The 25,780-nt window shown below is 33.8% G+C and overlaps 1 protein-coding gene across 5 annotated transcripts in view; it reads left to right on the top strand.

The window, feature by feature from the left end:
- Positions 1-25,780, top strand: part of Spag16 (sperm associated antigen 16) — a 948,741-nt gene that overhangs the window by 485,678 nt on the left and 437,283 nt on the right. For all 5 annotated transcript variants that reach the window (XM_005396922.2, XM_013520779.1, XM_005396924.2 and 2 more), the window contains one exon: positions 25,560-25,745. In XM_005396922.2, the coding sequence (XP_005396979.1) occupies positions 25,560-25,745 (186 nt within the window). The remainder of the gene's footprint in view (positions 1-25,559; positions 25,746-25,780) is intronic.

The following is a 25,780-nucleotide window of genomic DNA, read 5'->3' as shown; positions in this document are numbered from 1 at the left end:
ACATTATGGTACTTAATGATAAAATAATTCTAGCTTTTGAAGTTTAGAGCTTGCAGTGGTTTTAGTTTAATTTTTATTAGTATATATTTGTAATATACAATAAATATATTCTTCACGGGGAATTGGAATATTAACACTTCACCTAGGGACATTTTTCCTGATCCTCCTATATCAGGATAATTTCCAAGTAAACTTTTAGCTAATAGATTATCAGCATCCATCACGCAAAGGTAATTTTATAGAATGGAATGTGAACGCTGGCAGATCAGGACTGAAAACTATAACGTTTATGCCTGTATTTCCAACACCTATGGCACTGAAAAGTGTTTGTCATCTGAGTGTGATTTAGTTGCTGTTCAGGACTCTGTGTGCTCATTTATGGTTCATGGCAAATGTTCCCTTACTTTCTTGCTTGCCTCTTTCAAGTCCACATTGTCCATGCCTGACTGATTTTGTTACTCTAAAACACTGCTTTTATTACATTACACTCAAGGACAGTAACTCTGTTATCATCTGTTATTTATGAGGAGAAATGATGCTCCTTAGAGTAACGTTCAAGTATTTCCATCAACTGACCCAGGTTAATTTTCTGATCTCACCACATCCTTTTCTCTCCAATACAAGCACTTAGCCTAGTTAAAGAAAGTGAGACACTGGTGCGGAATACTTCTTGCTCTTGGGATTTATACAGACTGTCTACTCTATTTCCTCCCTCACTTTGGATATTTTCAATCTTCTCAACTTTCTATCTGTAATCTTTCCACATTTCACTCCTCTATGAAATATTTGATAATGAATTCTCTTTTCAGTGACCTTTTCTTCCTTTCAATTCCTTTCTATGTACATCATGTCTACTCAAGCATTGCAAATAATTCCTAAATATTAAAGAACCCCCAAAATATAGAATTCATGTGTGGAGCCTTGTGGAAGAATACAAATAATAACTACAGCAGCAGTGACAAAAGCATGAGAAGAATACACACCCAAACAAACAATCAGTGGAGATTTGGTGACAAAAGACTGGCATAATATTCCATGCCAGGAAATACTGGAGCAGAGCCAGCAATCTTCTTAAGGAAAGGAAGCAGGACTATAACAGCACAAATCTTTTCAAATGTATGAATCTTCATGGCACAGGACTTATAAATCCATCTTTAAAATAATGGCAAGAGCATGTATCTAATCAAAAAAAGAGAAAAAGAATAAAAATAAACACAAAAAGAAGCTTTGAAAAAGAAATGGAGAAGATCATTGAAACCATTTGAAATTAGAACTATGGACAATGTGATTATACATATATGTGTGTGTATATACATATATATACATATATATAAATGACGTTTGGGAGAAATTACAACTATCAGGATGTAGTGAGCAATAAAAGCTATTGGGTGGCAGAACAGGCATAGAAGTGAAACTATTTCTTTTTCTATTTTTAAAGCCTTTTAAATTTGACATGATTCTATACCCAAAGAAAAGTTGTAAATCCAATATAGAGTTCCCGTATTGTCTTCATTCTAACTTGCTAATATTTACATCTTCTATAACCATGGTACAATTAGCAAAACAAGAGATTAATATTTGTACAATGCCTTTAACTAAACTATAGACTTTCATCAGAATATTCCAGTGTTTCCACTGATAATATTTTCTCTCACCCAGTGGAGTTGCATTTAATAATTGGGTCTCTTTCATGTCCAACCTATGACAATTTCTCCTTTTTTTTCCTTGTCTTTCATGATTTTAGCGTATTTGCAGACTACTTGCTATGCATTCTGTGAAACAATCTGAAGAATGCATTTGTGTGATGTTTTCTCCTGATCAAATTACACATTTCTGTGAAGATAACACAAAAGTTATGCGTCCTTAGTACATCAAGTGATGAAACATGTAATTAAATATATTAACCACTTAACTTTTTCATATTTTTTAGTTGTCCTTATTATATCATTTGATGAAAAATGTAATTTAAATATTAACTACTTAGATTTTTCATAGAGTGAAAAAATGTTCTATATTAAAAATTTCTTGCAGTTTTATTCATTTTTCTTCAGGTGAATTCAGACAATCATGATATTTAACAAGCTTATTTTAAAATCATATATAGGTTTGGATTTCAATTTTAATATAATACAATATTTAATGAAATAAGACTTATTTTCTCTATTTCTATAAGTTCTATGTCTAAATTGACTTCTATTTTAGCTGTCTGTAAAGAAATATTTAAAATGAATTTTGGGAAATAATCTAGGTATTTCTGGGTGGTGGAATTTTGGTATGTAGTGCTAAATTGTACTCTTTCATTGTAAATTCTGTTTTAATTTAATTTTTTTTTAATAGTATTGCACAGCTTTTATTTTAAGTTATTTTCATGGTTCTGTGTGTCAGATATAGAACATTTATGCAACATGTGTTAGGCCTTGGGTGGCATTCTCAGCAAAAACAAAGTAACAAACTTCAGTTAATTAGTAAATTATCAGTTTCTTCTGTATCATTTCTTTGTTATGATTTTATTGACAGAAGGAACATTTGGTACGTTATTTATATTGAACCTTGGCTGGTTAGCTAAAATTATTATTTAATATCTCTCTAACCAAATTGATGTGGTCTTAGAAACCATTTATTTCAAAAGACCCAACACAAAGTTGTGTTATTCATTTAAAGGAACATACAGAACTCTTTTACTCTTTTCTTGATAATTTTAGATATCAGATATATTATTCCATCAAAAATTCCTAGTACAATAAGTCCAAATTTTCAGAATTTATGTGAAATACTTTGTTATATAAACAACTTTATCCTGTTTAAATAAAACACCAGCTAGGTCAAAACAACTCATTTTATACTGCATTTTGTCCCAAAACATATGACCTTTAACCTAAAGAAATTAAATAATAGAGTAATGTCCTGTTAGACTCTTGATGGAAAATGGAAAAGTATGCCTCACATAAGGTTAACGCAAAATTATGTGAATGAAACACCCTTATTAAGTTTCTTGTAACCTGTCTGTGGAAAGTGTATGTGAGCAGAAGCGTTCTTCATGGAGATGGTAGAGCCGAAGAACAAAAATTTGTCACTGTCTAAAACCTGCAGAGTTGATGACATGTGACAGGCACCTTTGTATAATAGTGACAACTTAATCCCTGTGTGATAAGTATTACCTTATTTGTGGGTCAATTGTTGTGTGTCTGCTCTTTAGAAAGATATATGTCCTTAGAAGACATAAATAGCCATATAGTATTGAAATAATGAGTGATTAAACATATCCTTCTGTGTTCACAACCAGTCACTTTGAACTCATAGTGGATCATAGATTTAACCTGTTTCAATTTGCTAAAATTTGTTCTACTCACACCTTTCACTCAGTGGAAATTTTGAATGTTGGTTTCTTTAGTCTTATTATCACGATACCAGGTATTTTTGAAACCTTGCTATGTGGAAGCACAAGGATATTTCTGAACCATCTTATCACTATTTTCTTTACGGTCATCTCCAGATATGAAGTTAGCTACCACAAAAGAGTCCTGATCCATTTATTAAAACATCACATTAAATATACAAATCTAGAAACTATGAGTACAATAAAACCTGTGGTTGGAAAAATTTCGATTGTTACCAATGCTGTCTCCGGTTTAATAGTGAGGCAACTGGAAGATATATATTTTTTAAGAAAAAGTCTTCAGAATAGTGCATTTATATATTATTAAAGTAGGATTCTCTTTTCTTATTGGCAACACATTTATATGGTATAATAGGCATGATACATAAGGGGTGATCAAATATATGCTAAATATTTAAATTTTTACAAATTATTACTGTAAAAGACACACTTGTCATCATCTCCCTTCAGAATACTCCCTCTTGCTTCCAATACATTATTACACCTTCCTCTTCACTTTCTGAAGCAGTTCTGAAAGTCCTACTTTGTGAGTGTCTTTCAGTATATCATTCAAGGTGTGAATGCTGCAGCCAAGTGCCATGCAATGGAAAGAAGGCTCGCAAAGACTTGCACTTCTGAAATGACCAGTGATGTTGGGCATTTTTTCATATATTTATTTGCTGTTTGTACTTCTTCATCTGAGAATCATCCATTCATTTCTGAAGCCCATTTTTGAATTGAGTCTTTAAATTTGGGGGGTGGTCTGGTTTTTTTAGTTCTTTATAGATTCTAGATATTCGTCCTTTATCTGAGGAATGGCTGGCAATTTTTTCCCATTCTATCAGTTGTCTCCTCACTTTGTTGGTGATCTGTTTTGCTGTGCAAAAGAGCTTTTAGTATCCCAGTTGTTGATTCTTTGTACTAGGAACAGTTAATTCCTAGTGGTTCTGGTAAGCTGCCTACTGGACTGGGGAATAAATATTTGGAGGAAAAAATTTTCTTACTCCTAGAAAAGAAAAATGCTATTATAGTCTTGAATGTATAGAAAAACATCAAATCATAGCATCAAACTATTACTTATTTGAGTGAACTATGATGATGCATTGTATTTCTGCTTTCATATTTGTTCATATTTGTTCATTTAAATCTAATTTCAAAGCTTCACAAAATATTTACAAAGATTTGTCATGAATTCTCAAAAGAGCCATACCTGAATGTCTTTTCACTTTACATTTTATTGAACAGATTTCAAGTTCTTGAACAATATTTGAGTTTTATTGAAATATTATTAAAATGCGCTTTGCCAAGACAAAAAGCATGTGCATTTGAAATATGAATGAAATTGCATATAAAAATAAATGTAGCATTTTAAACTGTATGTGAAAGTGATAATTCACTTACTCAATATAGCAAATATCTTCTGGAGATTCCTAACCACTCCTGTAAAATATTTTCTCAACAATACAACAGTGAGAAAACCTCACAAGAATTATTATACTAAACTACCAAGGAACTCTCAGGTGTACAGTTTTAATATTTCCTTAAATAGAAAAATATTTTTTATCCAGATATTTTTCAAGATAAGGGAAAACAAATTGCTAAGATCAAAAAGTTGTCTCATAAAATAATACATATATATCTTTCTTTTTAATGTTTAACTATCTACCGATGTGAAATATTCTATTAAATCTGACAAGTTAGAAAAATGACATAGAAACTTGCCATGGGAAGTTTCTAATCTACTAAGTATTTGGACTTCAATACCCAGATAGACTAATGCATCATTTTAAGGTGTTTGATATCCTCTGCACATACTATAAACATTTCCTACATTACTCTTTCAAAAAAGAAATTGTCAAGGAGTAATTTTCTTATATGAAAAGTAGTATACAGTATATGAGTAACATAATTATAATGTGAAACCTGGGTATTATTAAAAGATTTGTCTTCACAAATTACACAATATGAGTTAATCTCAGTTAACCAATATCAGCCATAATTTGGTATCATTTAAGCCAATCAAGCCACTTCAGGGTTTATAAACATTGTCTAGTTTAGTGAGAGGGGCACTTGGCAGAAAATCTCTAAATAATGACTTCAGTCACATTGTTAAATATCCATAGCTCCTGCAAGGAAAAAACTTCTCAATATTCAACTGTAAAATCTAAATAGAGAAACCATTCTGTTACATCAGAAAGGTCATATTAGTGAATGACATTCTTCTTTCTGTAATGCAACTGTATTTCTGAGTAACTTTCAATTATTTATTTGCAACAAGAAAATAATGTTCAGAATTATAAGACTGTGTAATGTGTATGAGCCACATAGAACATAGTTAATAGTCTATTGTAAAACAAAGACATCTCAAAGGTAGGAAGTAAAATAAAAACTATTTCAATTGCTTTATATTTTAGTATTTTTAGTACAGGATCTTCAATGGAGAAAATACAACAAATTTATCATGAGCAGTAACACAGTGATTCTTTGGTACTCTTCGTTAATTGGTTCAGGGATTTGTGAAAGGTACCTAAAATGAGAAAGTACCAAACAAATTGGCTAGAGAGTAGCTGGACACAGAACAATCAGTACTGGCCCTTATGGTGAGTAAGGAAAGACATCATACGATTCTGCTTCTGCACAATTACTTTATGTGTAGACCAGTTGTGTTTTCTCTTTTAATTATCTGCTTACTAATTTTTCTTACAGAATTATTTTTACTGCTTAACTAGGTATAGTTAAAATATGTTTATCTTCTTGTTAAACATTAATAGCATTATTTTATACGTCTGATTATCCTTTTGTTAAAGGTTGATGTATGTAAATTTGGAGATGGATGAAGTGTAATTGTTAATACCTTGCGGGTGGGATGAGAAGATGATGGAATTTTTCCTTGAATGTAGAGATGAGAAAATTATCCTTCTCATCTAAAATCTGATTAATATTTAATTATACTTTTTCTAGAATTATACTATATATATAAATCATGTTTTCACTGAAATATTTATGGAGTTTTACACATTATCTTTAATTTTGAGATTTTTGGTAGTTTGCCTTCTGATTTAGATTTTTACTTTGCTAAATATGATTTTATATACATAGAAATATAAATTTAAAAGCATCATTACATAATTTTACCATGCCTGTTTGTAGCATCAAGTGATCACCATTAATTTTCAAGTAGTGCTAATATAAATAAAATTTTTAAAGACATTTATGGAAACTTTGAATATAGTATAAATCAAAGCTTATCTTTGACATATATATTATATATCCCCAAATATATCAATCCTCTTCTAAGCTAGAGGTCTGTGCTATATTTAAGTAATATTTTACCAGCATAATACCCAGTCAAATCCAGCTGTAGGTAGAATTGTTCTGGGATGATCTGACTCCCAAATGACAAAAATAAGTTGGCTGTTGATTGACAGAGACCGCTCATTCATATTCTTCTACTTTTGATAAAACCCTTAGAATTTCTTAGCTGCTGCTTACAAAAGTTGATCAAAATAAGAAAATAATTTATATGAGGTGTTCAACAGAAAACTAACACTGCTGCATCATTAATTTGTACTACTGTTCATTTTTTTTTTTTTGGGGGGGGGATACTGGGCATTGAAACCAGGGCTTTTACACTGAGGTACAACCCCACGCTTTCTAATTTATTATCTTGAGACAGAGCCTTGCAAAGCTGCTAAGTTGCCTAGGTTGGGTGAAACGTGTGATCTTTCTGTCTTGGCTGGTCAGAGTGCTGGGATTCTAAGTGTATGCCACCAGGCTTAGCTTTATGTGATTTCTGAACATAAGTATCCACTCACTTGTGCAATAACAACTCTATGATCAGCCATTATCATATATATGTGCTATTTTCTGTCTACTGGAGTTTTACAGTCTTTTAATGTTTCAGTAGCATTTTAAACTTCTTTATCGTTGTTTCCTGATGAGTTATTTTTTAACTAGCTTTATTAATTTCTTGAATATATTTAAAAGGTAGTGTCCTTTCTTTTATGTTTCTCATCTACCACTGTGCATGTCCTCATGCTTCTGTTTTTATGTTATCTTAATTTCTAGAGGTTGAACTCTCAAAGGGACATGTTGCTAGTCTGAAAGCACACCTCTAATGGGTAGTACTGGTAGTCAATGAGCACATAACCCACCATGCTAATACACATCCAGTTAATCCAAACTACACGATGCTTGCCTACTTTGTAAATTCAGATTACTCTTCCATAGTCAATAATTTTGTTCTCACATAGAGTAATGGCACAGTGGAAGTTCCTTTTTTTTCTTGTAAATCACATGTTTTCTGTAAAATATGACTAACTTTCTGGAGGATGGAAACAAGCACAATTATATTGCTAAAAAATAATGAATTTACTGTCCCTGGGCTACTTCTTTTTAAAATTTCTTCAAAGCAATGTGCTTTATGCAATTAAAACATTATTAAGAACCATCATATAAACATCCACAAACCTTATTTCTTAGTGCTCATAACTGTGTTGTAGGTTATATTTTGACATTTCTCCATTTACAGATCAGAATACTGAAATTTTTATTGTGTTTCACAATCAACAAGGCTTTTAAATGGGAAAGATGTGATTAGTACATGAGAGTTCTGATTTCTGCTAATGCGCTAGTTTATTTTATTTCCAGAACAATTAAGAGCTATTGAGTTTAAATGTAGTACCCTTAAATGTTCTTATTTATGTGTAAAGCTTGTGGGGAAGAATTCAGATGGATCATTATCTAAATACGTACTCTGATGGTTATCCATTTTTTAGTGACTAGTAGAGCTCTGAGAAAGGATATCTGATCTATGAGGTGTTGGATAATTCAAGTGAAATTTGTGCAGGTTTCCCAGAGTTGACTATAAATATTACTGGGAGTTTGCTTGGGTCATATCTATTGCATTCCATCCACCCTTTGTTGAATTTATGGTGGGACAGATGGAGTTCCCAGAGGGACCAAAGAAGTGTTTTGGTAACTGAATCTGACAGAGAATTTAGGGTTTTATTTATATATCTAGAGTTATCATTGCTTCTTCTCCCACATCTACTTGCATGATGAAGATGTAAGAGAGATATATAACTGGATTTAAACATAGATTAAATTAATGGCATTTGGATTTTTAAAAAGGAGCTTCATAAACTGAAATACTTAACTGATTTCTGGATAGAAATACAGACTACCTCAGAATATTAAAGACAGCCTCTTTATCTTGAATCAAATGATCTTAGTAAGAAGTTTTAAATTGCATGTGAGGTCAGTTATTAGAAAAATAGGTCAGTCATGGAATGGGAAACAACCTGAAAATGAAAGAAGAGAAATAATTACTGAAGGAATAAATAAGAATTAGTATCTAATGCCTTGGAATGGAACGCAAATAAAATGACTCTCAAATTTTACTATGTGGATATAAATATGGTCCTATATTCATTACCAGGATTTGAAGCAATGGGTTGCAAGGTTGAGATAGAATAATGGAAATATATACCTTATTCAGTAAAAAATACACCAGTTACCTGTTGAAGTAGAATAGATGTACTGCTTCTTAGAACTCTGTGTGCTTGCAAAATGGAAGTAGCAGAAAAATAATCCAGTGATTAAGAAAGGAGATGAATAGCATACTTTCCAGGACATGGTAGCATTCTTCCTGTATTCCTCTTGTCTTGAGTGAAAGATTACTTGAATTCTGCTTGATGCCAAAATTTTTACCTAACTTGAACAAGGGAAAATTATTCTATAAATAAAATGATATCCATAGAAGAAAAACTTTCTAATGAAGCTTCTTAAACTGAATGAACTGAACAACCTGAATAGATATTTAAACAGAGATTGGGTGATACAGTGACAGAATATGTAGACTATTAGAAGGAATAATTGACGTGAGGGATAGGTGATGAGATTAGGTGGAAAGATGCTTCCAAGCCTGAGACTCTAAATTCTGCGATAAATAAAAATACTTTCGACAAGCTAGTTTTGAATGTGTCCAAATTGTCATCATAATATCATCAGTTATGAAAAATATTTAGTGTTATAGCAGAAACAGAAAAACATTTCTTCCCATTGCTTCTGGGACCATAATGATACAGTGCTCTTATTCCTCGGTGAGCTTTCAGATAGCGTGGCTTTGACAGGTGTGGATCATGAATAAATCTGAGCCCTGTATTGAAATCACCTTCTAAAACAAGCAATGATAAGGATTTTTGTATTTCCACCCTCTATATAGGTATATAGAATAAGCATTTGAAAATATTGGCCCTAATTTCACTTAGAACTTGCACAGCTTTAAAAAAGCCATATTCTGCACTATTCTTCTTGTCTTGATTCCGCTTCATTCAATAACTTTTGGAACCAAAAGGCTGCTAAGAAAAAATTCCATTCCACATTTAGTTTAATTTGATTTGATGGAAAATGTATCCTGCCTCTACTGAACTAGAACGTATTGTGAGATCAACCCTATGAAGACTTGAACTTGGTATCCCACGCACATGTTTTGATTAACATGTATTTTGGAAAGTCAGTAAAGGGTACAGTGAGAAAATTCAACAATTTAGGATTTTTAGTAATTCAGCTCAGAGGTCTAAAGAATATGTGGAAACAGTAGCCTCACAGGAGGGCCTTTCATTGGCAGATGGGTGCATCCCATTACTATAATATAGTCTTGGAGAACTCCTTTAGTTAAGGGGAAATTACAAACATAGCTTCTGCCTCCCTGCTATAACTCCTTGGCTCTTTGCCATATACCCTGAGTTACCATTCTCACCAACTAATCTGAGAGCTCTGTAATCTCTCCTCATGGCCTATAGATTGAAATTCCTTCAGACTGCAGGACAGGCTTTTATTATTTGAATGTTGCTGATCTAAGATTTAGTGCAATTTTTCTATTACTTTTCTCTTCTTACATATAAAATATTTCAAATCTGTGAAGATACTACACATTTTCACATGCTCTTTCATCTCCTATTTTTTGGGATTTTGTTTTTTGTTTTTTTCCGGTACTGGGAATCAAACTCACAACCTCGTGCTTGCCAGGCAGGCACTGTGCCGCTGAGCTAAATCCCCAGCCCCTCATCTCCTATTTTTTCACTCATCTCTTTCATCTCCAATTTTTACATTCTGAACACTTGCTTGAATGTGTGGATTTTGCTTAGGTGTGTTCCTTTTTTCCTAAAGCCCTGTGACCACATTTCAAGTCTATGAAATTGAGTGTATTCTTTTCCGTCCTACCACTTATATCCTATGCATTCATTTATTAAAATATTTATTAAAATATAATTAATTGATTATGTATTTGTGCAACCCATAGATTGTGACATCCTTGAGGGAAGAGTTTATTTCAATCATGTTTGTATTCCTAGAACAGTATGTGTTTTATGAATTTTAAATTGCATTTTATATTATTCATTTTTCAAAAGGATTTAAAAATATTTTTTGAGATATAATTAATGTGAAGCATAATTTAAGTAAAATAAGATGAAGTCAGAAGGTAAATTAATAAAACAGGCATGCAATTTGCCTTAATTCTTTTCTATTAGATGCAGTTACATAGATGCTTATTAATTTTAATTAGTTTTTATAATTTTATTAATTTTATTTCATGTATATTTAACATTACTGGGGGAGGACTTCAACATTGGACCTATGTATTATAGCATTCAATAAAGAGAAGACCTGAGCAAGTGCAAGATTCCCATTATCTATAAAACAGTCACCTCGAGCTGTTCAGTGGCTGCATGATGACACTAGATGATAAGGCCTCCAAGCCTTTCACCACCTTGTGCGTGTTAAGAATGTGTCATAACTCATATCATATACACTCTGTGGCCTCAGTAGTAATCTCTCAGTAAGGCAGATCAGTTGTACCTCAAATCTTTGCTCCTTGTACGACTAAGGGACAATACTGCTGGTAAGTCAGTCAAAGCAATTCTATGGCAGGGAAAGATGGTCAGAAAAAGTGATCCCTGAATGCAAAGCCTTCCGCTTCTCACAATTTAATCCAAAGGACAATCTGCAGTCATTTGTAAGGACACGTGTACTTCCTGTCATTCCTATCTTTTCCATCCCTGATGGATAGTAGATATTTATGAGGAATTGAATAAATTCATGAATTTTAAAGATGCAGTAATTCAATGATAGCATGAATTAAGTTGGAGGAGACCCAAGTACCAGAGAGGTTGAGTTGTACAAATTGCCTCAGTCATAAAAGCAGGCCCAGCGCTAGGCAGGGCCACCGCTGAGTGTAAGATGGCTTACAGAAAATGCCAATAGACCGTAGCTTCCCTACCTTATGAACCACATGGACACTGAGGAAGAGACAGCGAGGGTTTGGAAATGGACAATGCTTACTTCTGGGGCTGTGAGAAAGAAACTTGGGTCCTGCTCTGAATGAAAATGGGGCATCTCCCAGAGGTTTGTGAGAAGCAGGGGCGTGAACAGGGACTTCACCTTCTAGGCCTAGAAATGATCATTTCAACCTCCATAAAATGGTGGGGAGTGAAGTTTTTAATAAACACATTGTCAAAGGACTAGAAGCAGGCAGGGCGTGCAATTTCATGCAAAGGTACTAATTAGAATAAAGAACTAGGTAAAAGCCAAGGCCTACAAAAAATGGTAAGAGGTTGAAACCAGAGAATATGTCACTAAAATACATCATCAGTCAATGGGGATAAATATTAGTGAAGAAAACAAAGTCAGAAGAGAGATGCCACTCCTGTGTCTTTTGGTAAAGCCTGGAGAAAGGGAGGAGACCTGTAATGAGTCTCCTAGGAGGAGCTTTACAAGAAGAAACAGTGAATGCAGAGGCTTTATGTGGCTTCAGCAGACAAAGAAGGTCTTCTCAGTATGAGAAAAAAGTCAGAGTGGGACTTAGGTAGACGGGGGGAGGGGGTGTCGATCAGAGGCTTATTTCATGTTTAATGTTTAACTTTTACCCTGCAAGGAGAGAAACCATTGAAAATTTGGAGCATAGAAGGGGCATGGAAGGTTTCTTTAGGCATTTGTACTGCAAATAGATTGAAGGAGGACAAGGACATAAACAGGAAAACTAGTTTGGAGGTCACTGGTATAATCCAGGCTTGACGTTTGGTAAACTAATATGGCACTTGCCTGTGCTGATCTGAAGACTCACTGAAGTTGACTGTTTCACTAAGTATAGATTTTTAAATAATGTACGTTATTGGAGCTCTTTGTTTATTCATTGAATTTACTTATGTTATGCATATATCCAAAGAGGTGGAGGGATTGGGGGTGTACTGTTTTCCTGCAGTTATATAGTGACAACCTCCAGCCTGATGGGAAGTTTCATAATTGAAGTAATATTCAGAAACATTTTCCTATATCAAATATCCAGTCTCAAAATAGTAACCATTTGCTTATATTTTTGTATTTATGAAACTCGAAGAAAATGTTTGAATTAGCTGTTGAAAGCAGGCATTAGGGAACGTGTGATATTCATAATTGTGTTTCATTCATTGATTCATTGGTTCAGCACATTCAGGTATTTATTGAGTGTTCTTTTGTGCCAGGCATCATAGTAGGCACTGAGATATAGAATAAAGTTTAAAAAGAAGGTTTTTGCCCTCTAACAGTTTACATTTTATTCATAAAAGTGAGAGACGCAATAAATATATAGGTGATGTTGATAAGAGTTATAGAGAAAAAATAGCAATGAAAAGATATAAGGAGAGGCAAAAAGTTAGGGAAATAATATTTTTAAAGAGGTTGTCAGAAATATTCTCCAAGGTAAGGTGAACTGGAGAAAAAGACAACTCAAGTCATGGAGCAAGCCATGGAAATATTAAGGGAACAGGATCGTTCTTGTGTTAGAGGAAGAGTGGACACAGATATCCGGAGGTGAGCATTCTTAGTGTGTTAGAAGCACAGAGGGAGGTGGGTTGAGTTGTCTAGCTAAGTATCTGGAGCATTCCAACCTGCTAAGAAATCTCTTCTGTTGAAACCCCTCAGCTTTTACGCTGAATTCCGAATCCCTTCCCACCACGGAACCCAAGGCCCGCTGTAGTCTGGCTCCTCCTACTTCACGGCCTCTATTTTCACCCCTCCACCCTAACCTAATGTGCTCTACCACACTCACCTTCAAGTTCTTGAGCAAGTTGTACCCACCGCAGGGCCTCCACCCTGAACTTTGTGATGAGTTCTTCCTAGAACTGTGGCTCTGACTCCTTTCTGTCCCTCTTTGCAGTGGCAACCCTCAGCTCCAATCTTACTCTGGATCATGCAATTCATGTAATTTATTACCATCGGAAACTATCTTATGGACTCATTTATTTCATTATTTCATCTCTCCCTGTGTAGAGCATAAGCTTCATGAGAACAGGAACTTTGTCTGTCTAGTTTAACCATCCTTTGCCAGTAAAACGTGCTTGCTGTGGTGAATCAGAGTAAGTGAGTTCTGTTGAGTGAGCAAATATATTACTTAAAAATTTTAATAAGTATTATATATTTAATTAACATTGATTTTTCTTTATTCAATATTTTATATAGAATTAAGAATTTTTAATGAACAGTCATATTTGTTAAAAGAAAAAAGATCTTAAGTGTAGCAGTTTTGAGATAGCTAAAACAAACTTAGGTTTAATATCAAAAACCTGAGACATGAATGGAAATTGAAATTTAATTTTAAAAAGAGAAGAGAGGTGAAAGTGTAGCTCATTGGAAAAGCATTTGCCTGCCTTGTGCAAAGGCCCAAATTTAATCCCCACCACCAAGACACAGAATAGCAGCATGTAACAATATGTGTGTGTCAAAATCTGATTATTCAAGATTATGTTTTTCAAGAATATTCAGTTTAAAGTCCCATATGTACAACGTATTAATGATAGCTCAGAGAAAATGCACAAGCCTGTCTGTTTCAATAAGAAAACAAAATAGTAAAAGAATTCCAAAGACTCAAATCATTTCTCAAAAGTTCTGAAGAATTCTTAGGACATGTCTATCTTATTTTCAGCATAAAGTTGATATTCTTGATCTCTATGTAAAGTTTAATTAACTAAGCTACCATGTTATATTCTTCTCCATTGCAACCCGAACATAACATCCTTCATGAGTCCACTCATTCAGCAAATGATATGTCTATAAATAAATATATGCATATGGGAGTAAATAGCAAAAGGGGTACAGTCCTTACCCTCAGGTAGATTAAGTGCTTTGCTAGTAAGTACAAAATGAAAGTGTTGTAAGTACACTTATTTGTCTGTCTTTTCTACTCTTTACCATATATGCACTTTAGGATTTATTATACCAGAGATTAAAGGACAAAACATTCTTCACACTTGTTCTCAGGCTTCCTGGGACTCAAACGAAAAAGAAATGCAAACATTACATCAGGGTCCAGTCTAAGGAGTGTGTTCTATGTTTATAGAAGTTGATGTGAGATCAGTGGTTGAATTACAGGACCAGCAGGTGGTGTGAATGAGAGGACAGGTAAGGTGCAGTGCAAGATGAGCACTGTTGTGGAAAGTATGTGCCTTGAAAAGGGGAAATGCTGCTACTCAGTGCCATATGATTTCGCTTACAGTAGACATTTGTAAAAATCCTCCCATTAAAAGAGAAAGAAAACCATGAACAAAACACATGAAAACCCAAATCAAATACCTCTTAGCTGCTTGCCAGAATCTTGTCATTCTTGTGTAAAGAGTGAAATGTGCTGAAAAATCCAATTGAAGGTGCTCAGACGATGACTGAGGGGACTCTGGCATGCCCAGCAATGTATCCACACAAGAAGAGGCATAGTTCTGGAGAGAGACAGGAGAAGCCTCACCGTGGAGTTTACTGTCCTTACGTGCTGTGCGGTACATCATTCTCCTTCTGATCTCTTCTGGTCGTGTTCCTCAGCACAGTTAAAGGAGATTTCCAGAGTCCTTAGGCAAGAAATTCAATGTTTAGCTATTAACAAAGTTCCTCGGGATTTGTCGGCCAAACGTACTTTCCAGCCTTCCGTGCTTCTCTGCTTATCTTCTGAGTTCTCTCTCCCTCTGTGATCACACTTGCTCAGATTTCTCCACATGCAGCTCTTCACTGAACTCCTGATACTGCCTGCCTTGCTTTGCTAGCGTCTGCAACACCTGAACACAGAATTGTCTTCTCTGTTCATTACATTTGTGATTCGGGGTTGACTCTAAATTAATATGCAGAAGGAGGGCATAGCATTGGAGAAGCAGGACAAAAGCACTTGGGTACCTTTTACTATGGAAAACTAAAGCCATTCTTTGTGTAGATTTATTCTTATCTTGATTTATTCTGTCACTATATCCTCATCTCCTCCCTCATGCCTAATGCAACAGCTCTAAGAGGTTAAAGAAATTTGCATGAAAAGACTGTTTTTGCTTTATCTCATCTTAAAATTTGGGATGCTCTCATTAGCTCTGTATACTTGTAGAGGACTGCCTAGATGATTCTCTTTGAAAGAAGAACAACTATCTCCATTTTGGCTAAACTTAGTCCTATTTCCGTGTATTGATATTTACAGAGCTTACTAGGACTTTTCCTTATCCCTTCAATTGGCTTTAAGTAATTCAAATTGGTCCAGCTGAGGTGCTGCTGTGTAGTCTTTGAAGAAAGGTGACAGGTCAGGGTTCCCCCCAACCATAGCTCCCAAAAAATGGATGGAGAGCCATGCTCCAAGCTGTTGCCTGGGATCTTGCCTCGAGATAAGAGGCTGTGACTTCCCAGGGCATAAAAAATTACACATCAGAGCAGAGGCATCAACCTGAAAACATTAGGTAATATCCTGGACTGTGTTATGCAGATTATTTCTACTGCACATCCTTCTCTCTGCATGTTGCAGAGGTGATTTCAGACCACCTACCTAGACCAGCTCACAGCACTCACATACTTCCCACCATTCTCACAGTCACTCATCCTCGAACCACTCCCTTCTTCATGAATTAATAAAACCTGGGCTTGGCCTTGGGTAGAGGTCTTTGTTGTGGTTAACCATCACCCAAGTTGGACTTAGGACCTCCTTGGCTCCCCACAACTACAGATATGCCTTAGGGTCTTTATTCTCGCCATGGATTTCACTGGAAGTGGTAGATTGGAATTAACTCCCTAGAATTCCAATAACTTTTCCATGGGATTACAAATATAAAATTTGTGGACCCCAATGAGGATTAGGAGGGGCCTTCTATATATACCACATGTATTTTGAATATCTTAATATTTTTAAAATCTAAATTATAAAAATGAATATTCTAATGTAATTATTTTATAAATGGAGTAAAACCAAAATTATGGATTTTTACCTTTACAAAACAAGGTAGTTTGATTTAATTTTGTTTAGATATTATTTTGCTACATTAAATCATAATACATATTTTATGATAACTGAGGACACTGTATCTCGTAGTGTTTTTACAAGTCCAAATAGTCTTATTAAGTAGATAAACACAAGTACATGAGACTACAACAAAATAGTAATGCTTTATTTTATTTCACTACTTATGGAAATAGAACCAGGTTTACATACAAGTTTAACTAGAAATCGCAAAAGAATCTTTTTTAAAATTTTAAAGAGCAACAAAAAAGCAATAAAACAATACGTAATTTCCAAACAAGATGATAACAAATTAACAGTAGTTATTATATTGCATATTGTTATCTTCAAAGTAGTTGCTTAGATGATAAGATACAGGAATGCAAAACAGATCAAACACTGACTGAGGAATCTTTTAAAAGAGCACTTTCTAGTTTGAAGAACACTAAGAATTAAAAACATGCTATTCTAATAATTATCTTAATGGATCTTAAATACCAGGTTATAGATTTAGACACACTAAATCTAAGTGGTAAATGGCCTGTCCATAATCATCAGGTTGTCTAGTAGAGCCAGAATAAGCGAGCAGTGCCTTCTTACTTCCACACTTTTTACTTCCTACTTTATATCTCAAGAAGCACCAATTCCTTCTGTTCGGTCGTTCTCTCATGAAATGTTTTAGCACATTCACAGTGCTTTAAAAATGATTGATTTTAACCTGGACCTTGCAACAAAATTAGTTATCAAAATTAAAGTCATCTTCAACAGTGATGATTCTAATATTTCTGCAGGGATGTCTTAAAATCTGGAAAATGTCAAGAGTTTACATAAGAAATGTGTAAAACGTGGACTAAAACAATTATGGGAAACATGATGTATTTCTCAAAACAGTTAATACTTACTGCTCATTATTTGCAAAGTATAAGTTGGCTTGACCCAAACTTGATATTATTTATCTGTGGACTTCACCTAAACTGAAAGAGAAAAGTTTTAGAGGATTTAATGCCAAAGAGCATTTAGAAATCTTTTCATAGAAAGAGAGGATGGGATTGGCAGTCAAGGAGAGGTAGCCCCCCTGCCACACACACACACACACACACACACACACACACACACACCTGGATGTGCTTTGATGCAATTAGCAGTGAAATGTGAAAGCAGAGAACCCCATGGGAGAATTTAGCAGGAAAAGATAACAAGTTTTAGAAAATGAGTTATTTACACAGAGGTGAACACAATCTGAATATGTGCTTAGCACATAGACATTATGATGTGTGATCAACATATATGGTGAACATGTAATTTTTAAAAGGTGTGTTACAGTAAAGGACACCTTGTCATTACTCCCCTTCAAAATACTTCCACTTGCTTTGAAGACACTAATCCCATCACTGCTGTCACTTTCTGAAGCAGTTCTGAAATTCTTTTGTGAGTGTCTTTCCAAGGTATATTGAAAAAGAGTACATTGAATGCTGTTGCTGTGTGTCATCAAACAGAAAGGCAGGCTCATAAAAACATTGCCATGTGTTCTCATCTACCATATTTCCTAGATTTGAGACTTTTGCTGTTGTCCCAAGTCAAAATAATCACGCAAGGTAAATGGTTTAAATCTTCTGAGGATATTACGGCAGCCGCAAAAGGACAAGAAAGGTGCTGAGGAAAGAGAACTATCACAACTTCAGAAAGTTGCAAGAATTGTGTTGAACTGAGGAGGATTATTTTGAAGGGAATTGATGGCAATATGTCTTTTAATGTAGTCTAGTTTTTAAAAAATGGTTGAATATTCATTCTGTTTTTTGACCGTGCCTTGACCAATCAATATGCAATGTATTTTTGAATGCCACAATTGAAATAAATCAGACATACAAGTTTAAAAATTGTGAAGTTTCTTTTACATGAGAAACTGAAATTATAAGTAAAGAACAAAATGAAAGATAAATAGTAGGAAAGTAGGAAGATAGATTTTTCTCCAATGCGAAGAGGATCAAGAGATGGAGGGCGGACAGAGGAAGGGGAGGGACAGTGCACAAAGACAGGGATTAAGATGTGGTAAGGACATGTAGCCCACAAGGAATGGAGACACTGTGTACTACAAACATGCACTAATAAAAAGAGAAAGAAAAAATAACTACAAATTTCTGCAACGCATGTTTAAGGTAGGTTAATCTATCAACTGTATTTTTCCAACAAGTTGAACTAGTTTTAATAACAATAAATGGATTGAAATACTTTATAATTAACAATAGCAATAACATTTTATTTTCCATTGTTAATTTCTTTTTACAGCCAAAAGACTTATTAAAATATTTCAGGGTTGGGGAGCTGGCAGGAAGATGGGAGGGCACTGGAAAAGACAAAATATTTATTTCAATATATTGGATCTCATTTTATTAAATGTGCACTTGAATAACCTTTTTAATTCTATTCTAGAGATGAAATCAATGTACATTGTAATATTATGAAAAGTTATATATGTTTTTATTAAATAATGCAACTTTTTATTAACAAATGCAATTTTGGGGGGTACTGGGGATTGAACCCAGTGTTTTTATACTGAGCTACATCCTCAGGTCTTCTTTAGTTTTGTATTTTGAGAGAGCCTGGCTAAGTCACTACATTGCACAAGTGGGACTCAAACTTGCGGCCCTTCCGCCTCAGCTTTCTGCTGTGCGGGGATTACAGATGGGTGTCACCAACCCGGGTAATCTTAGCTTTTCAAATGGTGCTTATTTGCTTTCCTGGTACTGATCTGTATTTAATTTTATTAGGAAATACTTGTAATATAAAATATGACACAAATAAGTAATTTATAAATTATAAAAAGTAAAGCAAGTACTTGAGAAACCTGCCCTACAACTAGAACAAAATTAGTGTGATAAATTATATTATTACTCGAACGATTACTTCTTCACTTCTGTGGATCCCTGAGAATAGTATACTTTTCCACCCCTGGACTTTCGGTTAGTTCCTATGACCTTTTGACAAATGTGATGTTAGTCAGTGTCAACCAAGCAAAAGGGATGTGAGCCCCTGGGGTGCATGCTGTCCTGTGCTGCTCCAGTGTCAGGAGAAATGCACCGACTAGTGTGTTTGCCTTCGCACTCAGCCCAGAGTGTGCAGTGCAGATGGAGCAGCTCCTGCAGGCTTGCAGTGGGGGATGCAGAGCTGCCCACCTCTCACAGCTGGAAGTTGCTGCCAACCTGCTCTACAAACCAGGAGCGTAAGGAAAATAATGGTTCTGTTAAACCACTAAACTTTCTAGCCATTTGAAACACAGTAACAGCTCATCAATAGAGAAAACTGCTTACATGATAGAAACCGCCTACTTTTTTTCCTCCCATCCCTGTACTTAGCACTTAAAGATAATGCATCAACCTGAAAAACTTGAATGTTATCACCTCATTTTTCTAAAAATACATTTATTGTTGATGCATAAATTCGCATATAGAATGATTTATATATATTTTGTATTTGAACACATGTTACTTTTACTTCATTAAAATATATTATGTGTGTCATAATCTGAATCTTCTTTCTCAACATAGTATTTTATTCATCTACATTGTTATATGAAACATTTTATTCATTTCCACTGCCCTATGATATCCATTGTATGACTTCTTCATATTTAATTTATTCATGCTACTGTTATGTTGAGTGATTTCCAATTTTTGCTAAGGTAAGCATTGCCTCAAGGAACACTGTATTTATCTGGAGACTGTATACAGCAGTGGAGAACATGTACACAAGTTTCGTTGTGGCATCAGTTCTCAGACAAACATTAGCATGAAGATGTATGTTCATCCATCAGGTTCTCACAGGAATAGAACCAAATACTGAGTTTGAGGTGCACAGAGAGAGACAGACTGAGAATTGGTTTTTAAAGTTGCGTCTTAAATATGGAGGTAGTTAGGAGGCAGAATTATTTCTTGGGAGAAACTGTCAACTATTTGAAAGAGGCCTATTCACAGTACAAAGTAATCTACTTCAAGTCTACTGAGTTAAATATTAAGCATATTTGAAATGTAGTTTCACAGAGACCTTTAGAATGATAGTTTAACAAATTTCTGCGTACCAAGACATAGCCAAATTGGAATATGAAGTTAATTATCATAAGACCCTTTTATGATATTAATAGTTGCTCAAAACCCCCCCATTTTTATTCGTGGGGTTATATAATGATTTAAAAGTACAATAAAATGAAATGGAGCTTTTAAATTTATTGGTTAATTTAATATAACTAATAAATACATAGCATGTTAACATAAAATTTTTATGAAAAATATACATAACACATAAAACAAAAGAAAATTAATGGAAATAGTGAAACTGTTTTAGAGTTTTATGGATTCTCTTTAGTACCTGGCTTAATAGTCAGGTAGAGAGTTTTTTCTTTTTTTTTTCTTTTTCATTCTTAGCAGAAATATTTTTTAAGAACTATTTTGGCCTTTATTGATCTTTCATTGTACTCTTCTGTAGTATAGTTTCCTAACCTCAAAATTTTATGCTTAATGCAAAAGTTTTTATCTGTCTTTTTAGAATAGGGTAACTTTCCTTCAAAATATGTTTCTTTTTACATTAGAGTTGTCACATGTTTTGCTTTAATTTAGTTCTAATTATCTTCTAACATGTCTTCCTTGATGTGTAAGTTATTTAAAACTATTGTAAAATTTGCACATATATAGTTTTTGAAAGATATATAGCTTTGTTATTCATTTATTACTTAATCAAACTGTAGGAAAATAACCATAATTCTGTTCAATTTGTAAGATTTGCTTTACTTAATATATGAACTGTTTTTATAAGTGCTCTGTGTGTGCATGGGAACAGTATATTGTCTCTAATTATTTATTAAAGAATTTGTAGATAGTTATTAAAATTTGTAATTTTACTTTTCAAATCTTCTATTTCTCTATGTTTAAAATAGAAAACTAAATTGAGAATTGTGTCTAAAGCTTTCATTTTTATGATAGAAGAGTCATTTCTGTTTCTATGATTTTTGTTAATGTTTCTTCTTTTTTTGCCTAGTGAGGTACATTTATATTTTTATACAATAACCTTCAACTTCTGTATGTCCTTTGGGATTTAGTGTACTCATATAAATGCATATAGCTAAAACTTGTTCCCTTGTAGCAAAACTAAAACTCTTTGTCTTTTAACTTACAGTTTAGTTCATTTGTGTTTATTGCTTGTATTTGTATATTTGTGTTTCTTTGTACAATCTTTTTTGTTTGTTTGATACCTTTACCACCTATTCCACTGCTTTCTTCTCCATTCCTATTCTTAATAGATTTTATGATTATAATTTTTATTTTTCCTATCCATTTAATTTCCCTTGTGTTAGTTTAGAAGATAAGTATTCTATCTGTATCATCAGTTAACCTTTACATTTACCATGCACATGTAATTTAGAAAAGTCTACAATTAATCATTTTTTATATTCCTTTTTAAAAATATATGGATACTATGGTCAATTTTTAAAATTTTGTTATCTTTATTAAGAATTTTAATTTATCTTACCACAAATATTTGGATAAATTTATGTGAGTCGTATGCTTTGTACATCTTCCATTATTGACTTCTTTGTCCAAATTCTCTTTTAAGAATGGCTTTGTTGGTTAGCTAGGACACTTTTTTTTTTCCTCCTGGTTTGAGAGTGATCATTGGTAGTTCAGTAATAACATTATCTCCCCTTAGCTATCTAAAGAGTACATTTCAATGCTTTACTTGTTTTGTGATAATGTCCTTCAAGAGCTTTGGAGGTAATAATCTTTCTTAACCTTTATTTACCACTTAATAGCATTTATAACACATGTTTATCACAGGTTAAGTGATAACTGTTCCTCTTTTATTACCTTTTCCTTAATGTTCTTGTAATTATTACTACTTCTCACTGTACTCTGCAGTTTACTAAAATGTATCCAAATACAGAGTTCTGTTTTATACTGTTTGTCTTATTTGATATACTGTACATTTTTTCCAGAATCTGCTGTTATAGGACTTACCTTGCTGAGTTTCTGTATATTCTCAAACTGTAATTTTTGCTCATATCCTTTTATTTTCACTCTTCTAGAATTTTAGATAAAAAATATAACTTTATCATTTGAAATTCCAAATTTCTTGATTTTCTTATAGTTACTTATTTCTCTATTTGTACAATAGTAATTTTCAAAATTTAAGGTTCATCTTCCAAGTCTTTTATTTTTTATTTTGTCTAATCAGCTATATATCTCATTCAATAAATTGTTAATTTTGATAGATTTTTAAATTTTGTAAATGTTCTAAGTTTTCAGACATGCTGATTTATTTTATCAGTTTTGTAGCTTGATAACTTTATATCATATTTTTTCTTTATACATTCAATTCATAGTTACATTATATTTCATACTTTATAATTACAACTAGAGCCCTTCAAGGTATGTCATCCTTAAATTTATCGCTTATCCTCAGTCATGGCTTTTAATTTCTAATTATGTGTTGGAAATATTTATAGACTCATTATTCAGTTGATTTTTGTGAAATGGCAAGAGCCTAAATTGGAATACTTTAGGCTAAAAATGAAGAATCTGGATCTATGTCCAAGCTGTCTTATTTAATTTAGGCTGTCATAACAAAATTCCAGAGACTGGTTACTTTAAACAACAGAACTTTATTTCTAATATTAGGGATCCAGGTTCAGGGTGCCAGCACGGCTGGCTCTGGTGAGGCCCCTTCTGCACTTGGAAGTGGCTGGCTTTCTGCTATGCTCCTCTTCTCATGAAGACACTAATCCCTTCATGGAGCCCCCATGCCCATGAGGCTAGATCTGCAAACATCATCGCACTGGGAATTGGGGCTAGGAATTTGGGGAATAAAGGACAGAAACAGTCTGTGACATCCACTTTTGCTGTTTTGACAGTTTGTTGTCCCTGTTTTGGAGGAGCTTTGGAAACTTACTTCTGTATCACTGACAGTTCCCCTTCTCAACTTGAAGACATGGTTTGCTTCTCATTTCTTGCAACCCTCAGAGGTGTCTTTCATTTTCTCATGAACCAAAAGCATGCAGCTTTTAATATTTTAAAATATTTTTTAAAAAGAAAATCATTTCAAAAGAATATTCAGAAATTTATAATTTAATATTGATTAAATATTAGTTTATGATACCTATGAAGAAATGATATTCTCTCATTCCAGTTTCAATTACTTCAGTGATACATTTTGTTTCTCCTAGCATATGGTTTAAACAGACACACATGAAAGTTACATGAGAGAGTATTTCAGTCACAGGCTGAAATATACCACAGTGATTATTACAGAAAGTTTGACTACTCTGTAATGACCTGCCAGCCCATCAGGAAGATATGTTTGAGAAAAAAATATACCTAGGTAATTTTGTTGTTATGTTTTTGGATGCTTTAAATACATATGTATTGTTTGAGAGTCAATATTAAAGAGTAAAATCCTGAATAGCAAATGTATGTACAAATAAGCAATTGATGCAAAGCAAAGAGCACTTTTTATTTTCTATTTATTGGTGAAGGACTACCTGCTATATAAAAAATTTCCAACCATGCTACTTTGAAAAATAAAATAGATGTCCTCTTCTAACATTAATGAGAATGTCTTCACTCTATAACCCACCATCTCCACAGCCCCTTCAAGCTCACCCTATCTATGGTAGCTGATTCTCTGGTGCTAATACAAATTTCATTACCCTATTAGTATAACAATAATCAAACCTACTAACAAGTAAAGAAAACACTTTCTTGGTCCTTCCTTTTCTTGGTGTCTGTTAGGAATACCAATCACTTTTCCTTCTCCATTTAGCATGACTTCATTCATGCCTTCACCCATTCATATACTTACTCATTCTAAAACATTTACTGAGTGCCTCAAATGGTCAATCACGATGCTTGATACTGTACAAATGAAGAGAAAAAATATATTTTCCCATCCTTAAACTCAGATTGGGGAGGGAACCATTTTAAAATAAATGATTCATTACTATTCAGTGAGAGAAATTTACTAAGGGAACAGGTAAAAAGAGAATAGAATGCAGAAGGATATGAAGAGTATGATAAAAGTCAATTTTCTTGCAACAGATATTTATCACCCCAAAGCAAAACAGCAAACAAACAACAACAAGAACTAGATATTTCTGATCCTTGGCATCTACCTACTTCTTAAACTAACTTTTATGTCCATTACTTGAAAGTCACTGCCTTTTAAAACATCTTCTAATGACCTAAATTGAAAATCTAATGATTCATCCTCAACCAGCCTGCACTTAAAAAATGATTTCGTGTATAATGATCTAGCTCAGAAACCGTTGCTTTCAGAATTCCCTTCTTCATCATCCAAACTGCACCCCTGGAACATTTAGTTAATCCAAATATAAGTAAGTAGTAAGTCAGTAAGTAATGCTGACTTCCCATTTCATACTGTTTTTTCTTTGGGGGGTGATGATTGAGACAGAGTCTCACTATGTGGTTTGGAGTGTCTTTGAACTCACTGCATATCCCAGGCTGGGGTTACTGGCATGTGCTACCATGCTTAGCTCATATTTGTGCTTTTGAAATTGTCTTAGCCCATGTTTCAATTGTCCTGATTCTCACCTCGCATCATCTACCTTGAACCTAGTAGATGCTAATAAAACAACTTGGTGAATTGAGACTAATCTAGAATAATTAACATAATAACTAAACATTAGCAGATTTTCTCATCACCTTAAATTACTAAACAACTCAGGTAAGTGATCGTGTAGATCCAAATAAAATCATAAGAGTCAGTCATTTATTTATACCACTAAAAGAAAAAATATGTCAGAGACACAAATATACTTGCATATAATACTCTTAGATTGCAGCCATTCATGAAAATTAATTATGAACACATTTTTAGAAGATTATCTTTTTATGTTCTTGCAAACAGTGGCGACAAGTTGGCAACCTCAAGTGGTGATACTTCAGTTAAATTATGGGACCTATCTACAGGCAATTGCATTTTGACCTTTGAGGGACATAACCAAGCAGTTTGGTCCTGCACGTGGCATTCCTGTGGCGACTTTGTAGCTTCTGCCTCACTGGATACGACTAGTAAAATCTGGGATGTTAATAGGTAAGAAGAACTTTGAACATTGTCTCTCTCTCTCT

The sequence above is a fragment of the Chinchilla lanigera genome, unplaced genomic scaffold, assembly GCF_000276665.1.
Source record: "Chinchilla lanigera isolate Chin_1 unplaced genomic scaffold, ChiLan1.0 scaffold00056, whole genome shotgun sequence".
Lineage (NCBI taxonomy): Eukaryota > Metazoa > Chordata > Mammalia > Rodentia > Chinchillidae > Chinchilla > Chinchilla lanigera.
Note: the sequence above shows the minus strand (reverse complement) of the source record. Positions and strands in the feature narration are given on the sequence as shown.